Source organism: Chanodichthys erythropterus, chromosome 8, assembly GCF_024489055.1.
Source record: "Chanodichthys erythropterus isolate Z2021 chromosome 8, ASM2448905v1, whole genome shotgun sequence".
NCBI classification, from domain to species: domain Eukaryota; kingdom Metazoa; phylum Chordata; class Actinopteri; order Cypriniformes; family Xenocyprididae; genus Chanodichthys; species Chanodichthys erythropterus.
In genome coordinates this window covers 14869871-14879789 of record NC_090228.1, presented here as the reverse complement: position 1 = coordinate 14879789, position 9919 = coordinate 14869871, and the positions used below count along the sequence as shown (strand labels likewise).

The following is a 9919-nucleotide window of genomic DNA, read 5'->3' as shown; positions in this document are numbered from 1 at the left end:
ACAATGGAGTTTGAGACTCACTGTATGTCATTTCCATGTACTGAACTCTTGTTATTCAACTATGCCAAGATAAATTCAATTTTAAATTCTAGGGCACCTTTAATAAAACTGAAATTAAATTAAGAGATCCTTACCTTATTTATTAGAACATTTCATCCATGTTTTACAGGCATACAAAAAAAGGATTTGATTTGAACATATACAAACTTGTATATATAATTATGTAGCATATTTTTAGGACCATTAAGATTATTATATTATATTATATTATATTATATTATATTATATTATATTATATTATATTATATTATATTATATTATATTATATTATATTAATTTGCCATGACAGTAATAAGAATTGGGGGGACTTAATTTTTAATAAGTATTTTCTTCCCACTTTATTTTAGGGGAAAATAAGAGTCCCTGACAAGCATCATTACATTTACTGTGCATATATGTATTACTGGGAGGCAAAATATCAAAATAATTTGTTCTACTGAGATGTCCTTGGTCCTAGTTGTCCTAATGTCCTTGTTGCAATAATATAGCCACATGGTGGCGCTACAACTTAATTCATTAGATAATATACATTTTCACCACACTTGCAAACACACACACAACACATGCACACACACACTGTTCTGTTATTCATTACAAATGCACATAATAAAAATGCAGATGAATGGAGTATTTAAGTATTAAAACAACTAAGATCATAAATACCAATAAAAACACATTAAAAACATGAAAAACACATCAACCACCCAAATAAAGAACAGGCAGCAAAGAGCAGTGATTCTTCTGTATCACAGTGACCTCTTTTCAAATAGCCAGCAGCGTGATTTGTACTGGTTGGGAACTGGGGGTTGAGTGAGGGGAGTGTGTCTTTTACTGATTTTCTCTGGAATACCATGTGGCCAAATGATAACATCTCTAGCAAATCAGAGCTGAAGAAAGAAATGAAGCCTTGCATGGCCATTTAATGTGTCACTGCGATAGTGAGCTGATTCTCTCTGATGGATCACAGGTCTCAAGCTGAAATACATTCAGCAGAAACAGCTTGTTCTACCTCAGTGACTGATTTAACAGGTCACATCTTCTCTGTTGTATAATGCTGGACTCTCACAGTTCTCAATGTAGTTTCATATCTGTTTTGAATAGAACTAATTAATCAGTCAGTGAATGAATCACTTCATTTAAACACTGAATCACAGTGGTGACAATAGAAAACATTTTTTTGAACACAACAGTGTATTTGATCAAATAAATGCAGCCTTGGTATATGTCTACTACACTATTTATAAATCTTTTGTTGCAGGTTGAGAAGATACACAAGAAAGTCTATTACAGTTTTGCCATGCATGTGTGCATGAGAATAAGAAGACCAAAGATGAAGGCCAAGCACAGTATTTCAAAGAAGCCTTTATAATTCCAAGCTAATTAAAGTTACATACTGAAAGAAGTGACTTTGACAAGACAATATGGGGAGAACGAGATGAAGAGACACACATGAAACAGACTGAGAGAGAAGTGAGAGTGTGAAAGAGAGGTAGGTGGAGAAAGAAAGGGGAGGGAGAGAGAGAGAGAGAGGAGGGGAGGAGAGATAGAGAACGAGAGGGAAAGAGGGGAGGACAGTTCGCCTCTGCAGCGCTGCAAGGACAGTGTGAACATCGTAAGGACACAGACGGACCCAAGCTCTCAACAATCACATTCTCTTCACAATGACAACCATGCAAATCACTGCACTGGACTGACAGCTGTCAATCGACAAGAGAAGATTATCAGGATCACCTGCCACAAGAGAGATTACAAGCTACTATAGAGGACTTAAGCGGAGTAATTCCAACTTATGTTTGGTTAGAAGTTGTTACCCAGGGGAAAATTGGCCATTTTTGATCCCTCAACTGATTTACTCTTGCATGCGCTCACATGTGCATGCTTTAGGGGGAGTGCGTACGAGGTTGTCTCGCTTTGTATCAGGGTCACGGTCTTACCCGTGAGAGCAGTGCCACAGTAAGCTTCAGCCTGTGTTAGTGGGTAGCTCTGTTTATTTAGCCTTCAGCCACTAAAACCATGAGTGCGGGCAAGAAGGAGTTAGAGATGAGGGACAAAGCCATCATGCACCAGCAGAGGAGACTGAAACAGGCCACTCAGTTCACGCACAAGGACTCCGCGGATCTTCTGCCCCTGGATGGGCTGAAGAGGTTAGGCACCTCCAAAGATCTGGTGAGTGGCTCTTTTGTCGATCCATAAAATGATTGTGACGGTTATCAATTTACTTATGTAAATGCAGTGCGTGAATATGTGAAAGGATTCATGCATGCAGCATTATATATTTATTATGTAAATCAGTAAGCAAGTTTTTGCATCCCATCACACAATGCTGACATGATGCATTATTTAGCGCTCCAGGCATGGCAGTGAATGTTTCTGACACATCAGTAGATCCGGTATTCAGCTTCCCCTCCATGCTGGTAGATAAGAGTCACACACTTTCACACACATACACACACGTCATGGATTATATCATGGTGAGGACCTCCCATTGACTTCTTTTGTACTTGAATCAAGCTAATTATAATTCCTACACATTACTCTACCTCTTTGAAAAACACATTAAATTAAGTGATTCATTTGTGAGGATGTTATGAGATTAGAGACAAATATTTTGTTTTTTCTAAGCGCAACCTATTTCTATTAGGTGGACATTTTGGTTACCTGAGAAACATGTACATGTTTATTTTAAAATAATGAAAAAATATAGTATAAAATATGTAATTAGTTATATATTGTCACACAAAGCAAGAGTGCTGACATGAATATGATTCAGCAGTAGGCCCAAGGCTGCAGGGAATCACAATCGTGCTGATATTTAGACCAACAACACAACTGTGAGTATGGTATTGCTTTTATACAGCAGTTCAATAAGCAAGAAATCAATATTGAGTTACTAAAACTTGCAAAATATTAGGGCTGCACGATATATCGCATGAGATTGTCACGCGCATTTCGTCAGTAAAGCCGGTTCCCTGATTGCCGCTAAATCACCATCACCTGCTTTCAAATGGAGCGGCATTTAATATACAGAGCCGTAGTTCACTGACAAGCCATGCAATATCGCGTTCATATCGCAGATGAATCGCCTTCGATAATGAACGCGATATTGCGTAGCTTGTCAGTGAACTACGGCTCTGTATATTAAATGTCGCTCCATTTGAAAGCAGGTGATGGCGATTTAGCGGTAATCAAGGAACCGGCTTTACTGACAAAATGCCCAACAAAAATATTTCCAAACAAAGCCAACGGTCGTGCATATCTGAGTAACACATAGTGACATTTTGTTTCTGAATTAATCAGTGTTTCAAATGCAAACAAATTGAATGGTTTGGTGAATAATTCAATGACTCATTCATAAGGACATCACTTATTTCTTAAATGAATCAGCATTTTTTAACAGATCAGTTCAAAAGTTCAGTATTCAAAATTGCATACGGTCTGAGTAATAACTACATTTGATAAAGAACCTACTTCGCGACCTTCTAATAATCTATGAATGAAAACTAGCCATTCACAACTCCTCTTCCATGGCCTCATGGGATAGTAAAGTGCTTATAGGGTTCGCACTTCAGAATCTCGCTGAAAATAGTATGTCATCCGATACTTTTTGCCTACTGTTTTATTAGTACCATAGACTCTATAAAACAATGAACGTAGTGTGTGTGACATCGCCGTAGAAGAGCATTTTTGAAGCCCAAAGTGGGCGGAGCCGAACGTCGCCATCTTGGCAGTGCATCACCATGCATCACAAACAAAAAAAGGGCAAAGAGGTGGGATGTGGACAATTGACAAACAGCTAGTAGTGACAGCAGCGGCAATCCACCTGTCACTCAAGTGGCCACGACCCTAATTATGTGGAAATTTAAGACTTAATATAATTTAAACGGATGAGTTATAAAAAAATTCACCCCCCTCACAGTTGTCATGAAAGGCAAAATTAGCTATATAGACCAAAACGGCTTTTTGTACCAGGCTGTAAACATATTTTGTTTCTAGGGGATTGACCCCCATTTCACTAGCAGCCAGTCAATGAATTTCAGTTTAAGTCACTTCCATGAAGAAAAGTTGCCGCTTGATTACTAAGCATTTGGACAAACTATTTTCACATACTATTTTTCGCATACTATATAATAGGGAAGTATGCATATTAGGACACAGGGAATGAATAAAGATGGTCACTTGTCGCCATCTAATGGCATAAAGATGTAACCTGCAGAAATGCCTACAGCTAATGCACATACTGATCGAGATTGATGACTGCTATATTTAATAATAAATAATATTATCTAGATACTTATTACTGATTTTTGTACTGTTTTTCTCAACCAAAAAAAAGATAAGAAACCCGTTTTGTCAAAGTTACATAAGCAAGACAGAAAAATAATATATGGCCTCTACTGGCTTCTGTGTCGCTACAGAGTTGAAATCTCCGTAACGGTGCGCAAATTAATCCTCTCATGAATTAATCAGAGCTGCGTATTTCCACACAAGATTTCTCAGAGCTTAAGCTCTCTAGCTTTTTCCCCACATATTTTTAGTCATCAACATCAGGAGCTAGAAATATTGGTGGACACACACATAATGGTTTATCTCATGGCAAGATAATTATAATATCTTATCCCTAATCCTAAGGCTTACAGACACCATTTTCCATGTTAGTCCTTTTACGAAGTCTCGGTGGCACCACAAGTTCCCCACTATGTAGGTTTATCACTACCTGAAACACACAACAATAGGCCAACAATAAACCGAGAGGTAATGTCCTGTTCATTTTGTGATATTCTCTTCCTCTATGTCATTAAATTGTACTGGTTCTGTCTATCTGTCATAATAACTGTCCTGCTGTCATCTCTAGCCACTACTCTGATTAGATGGCACATACCCAAATTCCCAGTGCGCACTCCAAGAAATCTTCAGAAAACGAGCGTGCGAGAGTGCGCAGACACGCATGCGTGTTTGTATGTGTGTGCCTATGATTAGAGAGTGCACATACACAGCAGGGAAGAGCTGAAGCTTGTGTGCACAGCTTACGATGTCAGAGCCTCAAATGTGGGAGCTCAAGATAACTGGCTGTCACAGGCAATGGAGTTTTTTTGTCTTAACACATCAGTTTAAATGCTTGATGTGTCTCATGTAATATCATATTCTGTTTGTGTGTGTGTGTGTCTGTGTGTGTGTTAACCTACTGCTCATGCAGCTGTTTTGAAAATCACCATCTGGCTTTTGTTGTCAAAAACAAAACACAAAAAAACAACAAAAAAATACAATTCTCTGCCTCTTTCTTGTTTCATGAAGGCTGTCATAAGCAATTATTCACCAGATTCAATCTTGACGCTCATGGATGGCACAGATGTGTCACGCTTGCTTGTCCTGCCATGGCGAGTCAGAGAGGGCAGACAGATACCTACTGACAGTTAGACAGATGGTACTGTCGTTGCACTCCTACAGTGGGCTGTGTACCTCTTAAGGGCAAGAGGAAGATTGTGTCCTATGTGTTTAGATGGATGAAGTGCAGGGTGCGAAATACAGAGAATTTTGGAGAGGCCCCAAACAAAATCCTATAAAATTTCTAGTTATAATTTTATCTATTGCATTTTAAAATGTTTCCACAGCATTTCAACGACATTTCCATAACCACAATAATCGAGGAGGACTATGTACCTGGAGAAAACCAACAGTTTTAGCATTCTCATTTATTTCAATGTTAGTTAAATATCCAATGTATTATCTTGTCCTTTTAACAGTTAAGGGGTTTTCCCGTGACTGACAGCGCTAGTCAAAGCATTTGTCAGTTGCGTCTTGTTCCGTGTTCACAACAATTCAGTCTTTTCAATGTAAAAGTCTTCGCTACTGACTGACACACTCATAAAGAAAGTCTTTGCCACCATCTAATGGTGTAATAATATAACTTTTGTTGCTGTTCACGGTCAGGGACTATCTTTTTTGACAGAAGGAAGGCTTTTAGTTTGTCTGGCTATCACCAGACCAGGCTCAATTTAAAACTGAACATTGTCCTGGGGAGTCTGCTATGTATTTTCTGCTGCTCAAGAGGCGTGATCAACAAGCATTATTCACGCAATTGGATAGTCCTTCAACCAATCAGATCAACGATCCGGGCAGAGCGACAAGAAAACTCCAGACAGGTTTAGTTTGTATTGGTTTGTAGCATTGATCAGCGGTTTGCAGAAGCAGCAATGGCATCAAGCGATTTTTGCAGGTTGTGCAAAAAAAAAAACAAACATGAAAGTGAGTGGTATTTACACCCACTCGAGCGATTTGTTTGCTAAACTAAAGAAGTCATTCAGCATCGTCGAGAGGTTAAAAGGAATTGGATTGACGGTCGTGTTTGCCGTCGCTTCTCTATCGTCATCGCGTTACACCCGCCAATAGCGTGCAAGGTGGATAAGCCAGTCTGTGTTTGGTTCCCGCAAAAGTGTAACAGAAGCAGTAGAAATGAATGTACGGGTTTCCAGACTGAGTTGCCGGGCGAAATCAAATCGCCGACAGATCAGGCTGGGTTTACCCAGTCTAGGTTTTAGTGATTTTACTTCATGAAAGTTGCATTGATACATATTTTTGGTTTTAATATTTATATTGTGTGGTAACCGTTTTATAAAAGCAATAAGGTACTCGAGGCTGTATTGTGTATAAGTCACGGCTTTGCCTTGCCACAATTCTGTCTCTGAGCTCTTCAGGCAGTTCCTTTGACCTCATGATTCTCATTTGCTCTGACATGCACTGTGAGCTGTAAGGTCTTATATAGACAGGTGTGTGGCTTTCTTAATCAAGTCCAATCAGTATAATCAAACACAGCTGGATTCAAATGAAGGTGTAGAACCATCTCAAGGATGATCAGAAGAAATGGACAGCACCTGAGTTAAATCAAAGTCCCTTTAAGACAAGTCATTTCACTCGGCGGCCATCTTTGAAATGCCCCTCAGGCATCCTGGGCATCATGCAATCTCTTTGAATGGGGAAACATCAAATTCTCCAAAACTGTTCGCCAACCTTATGATTAAATTTCATATTGGCTCTTATTTAGATGGCGGGACTTATTCCGCCATATTGTGCGTTACACTTTCTCACATTCAAAACAATACGAGTGACACGTCTTGTGTTATTCTATAGTCTTTGGTTAAATATATGAGTTTCACAGCAAAGGGTCTGAATACTTAGGACCATGCGATATTTCAGTTTTTCTTTTTTAATAAATCTGCAAAAATGTCAACAATTCTGTGTTTTTCTTAAATGATTTTAGCAAATGGCTGCAATATAACAGAGTGAAAAATTTAAGGGGTTCTGAATACTTTCTGTACCACTGTATATATAGTAATGATCATTAACTCTAAGATTAATAGTAAGATTAATAATTCACTATTAAGTTTAATAAATGCTGTAAAGACTGTTCTGTGGCGAAAAAAGACTTCGGTACTCTGCTTGTCATGTGTATGGATGTAATGAAGCACATGAGTAACCAGTCTTTAAAGGGATAGTTCACCCAAAAATGAAAATTTGCAGTTAATTTACCCACCCTCAGGCCATTCAAGATGACTTGAATGACTTTTTTCTTCAACTGAACAGTAAGGAAGTTTTTTAGCTGAAACTGTAGTTCTTGGTGATTCGTATAATGCAAGTCAATGGCTACCTTCAAAAATACATATACAGGCAAAACAAAATGAATACCAGTGGCTACTGATGATACACTGAGTTCCTATGAAGCAAAACGGTCTGTCTGTGCAAGAAACTGAACATTATTTACAACATTATTACCTGTAATCCACAGCCTCTGCAAATGGTGCTGAGCACATTCATGCCAGTCTGCAGCGTGAGCTTCCGGTCGCATAATGACGTATGTGTGGGAGCAAAATTACATGTCAGCTGACGCAGGGCTTAAATATATGGGGAGTGTAGTCAAAGATAAAACAGAACAATTGTGGGAAATGATTTACAACCGGGGAAACTAAATAGAGAACTAAGCCAGGCAAAACAGGAACAGAACACAGTGAAATCAAAACTGAACATAATCGTTACTCTGCAAGACTGTCAAATATTTTTGTATAATAAACACTAAACTGTATAATTAATACATTTAACTCCTCTATGTCACTGTATAGGCTGATTCACACTCAGATGAAGTGTGTGTATATGTGAAGGCAATGATAGTAGAAGTGTTCTCAATGCACCCTGGTTTGCTGCTCTAATTAACCTACAAGTGTCATGTGAAATTGTTCTCGTTATGTAACCGTAGGTTTGTTTTTTAGCTCTTTGGCCTTTAGGCCCTCTGCACTCCCTTCTTCTCTCTCTCATACTGCCATGTTCTCTCTTGACGTGAACTAGAACACAGAGAGCAAAGCAGTGAGCATGAAAAGGGCACACTCAGATCGGCACTGCGCAGGAGATGTGGATGAGTGAAAGAGAGAAAAACACACAATTCCTCCCTTACAATGCTTCTTAATGCACTGAAGAACTGTGTGCTGTTTATGCTGCCGCTTTTTGATGATTTAGTCCAAGGCCGCACATTTCTCACCATTCAAAGAATTCAAAGATGTGGGCAGACAGTGACTGAATGTGCGTGCAAAAGAGTTGTAGCACGTGACTGACAGTCTTCTTGCCAGTGATGTCAGCAGAATTTTATTTTAATTGGGGGTGGGGGTGTATATATATATTCTGTTTTTGATTTACTAGAAAGAAAATAGTGAATGATTAAATCATTTGATTTGTTGCAATGTATTTGTGCACTGTCCATGAGAACACCCCAATGCAAAGACATTTATCTGCATTATTTTGCTGTATTTTTTATTGCATCACATTCAATAGAGATTGTAAGCTTACATTCATAACACTGATAATAATACATTTTGATTTCTTTTGCTGTGGAGCTGAGAATTCAGCAGCTGGTAGATCAACGGTCACAAGCCATTATGAAGTGCAATGTGCAAATAAATTCACTTCTGTTATTACACCACCCTCGAGAGTTCTCAATTCTGATTGGTTAGCCGCAAGATTCTGTGGTCAAGTGTTCTTGTATGAAGTCCTTTTTAGCTCAAATCTCTGTTTTATGTCCATTTATTTATTAGTTTGGTAAGAAGCAGTGTAATATGCAGAAAAATGTACAGTCAGCTGATCAATATCACTAACCCTGATAAATCAGAGCCACGTTGTAAAGCAATATCCTTTACACTTAAAAATAATGGATCTCTACTGGCATCTATGGTTTAATGAAGAACATCCATCTTTCCATTGCACGCAAAGGATCTTTATAGAGTAAACATGTTCTTCAGATTATTACTCTAAGAAAAAGAACTGTTCAATTAATGGTTCTTTGGGGATCTTCTATGGCATCGCTGCAAAAACCTCTTTTTGGGACTATTATTTTTAAGAGTGTACTATTGACATAAAAACAAAATGGTGTAAAGGGAGTAATGGTAGCTTTGTGTCCTGACTAAAACTCCTCATTGGCCTCTTTGATCTTGTTTTACCAATGAGAAACATTACCGCTTATTATTAGGGTTACTTGATGAATAGCTGAACCTTTTTTCCTCACCCCAATCCCTCGTCTCTATCTCTGAGGAATTGTCAAGAGCTGAGATACAAAATGTTCCTTCAGGAGAGATGCTAAAAATACTACCTGTGTCGGGGGGGGGGGAAATAAACAGCTGTACGGCTGCTTCATAGAAGGTAAGGAAAAGGGTTAAGATGAATAGGTAGAGATAGAGAGAGAGAGAGAGAGAGAGAGCAGCTGGCTGTCTGGTGCTGGGGTGGGAGATCAGCCATTAAGTAGGTCACATGACCCTCTGAATGAGAGAGAGGAGCCTGTTGCTGTCTGATAATTAGCCATTAGCCGATAATCACACAAAGAGAG

General features: G+C 38.7%; 1 protein-coding gene across 1 annotated transcript in view; it reads left to right on the top strand.

Annotated features, from left to right (window-relative positions):
* Nucleotides 1-1624: 1624 nt before the first annotated feature.
* nrip2 (nuclear receptor interacting protein 2) overlaps nucleotides 1625-9919 on the top strand; it is a 30223-nt gene continuing 21928 nt past the window's right edge. Inside the window, exon 1 of the mRNA XM_067391060.1 lies at nucleotides 1625-2226. Coding sequence (XP_067247161.1) covers nucleotides 2074-2226 — 153 coding nt within the window. The 5' untranslated portion in view covers nucleotides 1625-2073. The remainder of the gene's footprint in view (nucleotides 2227-9919) is intronic.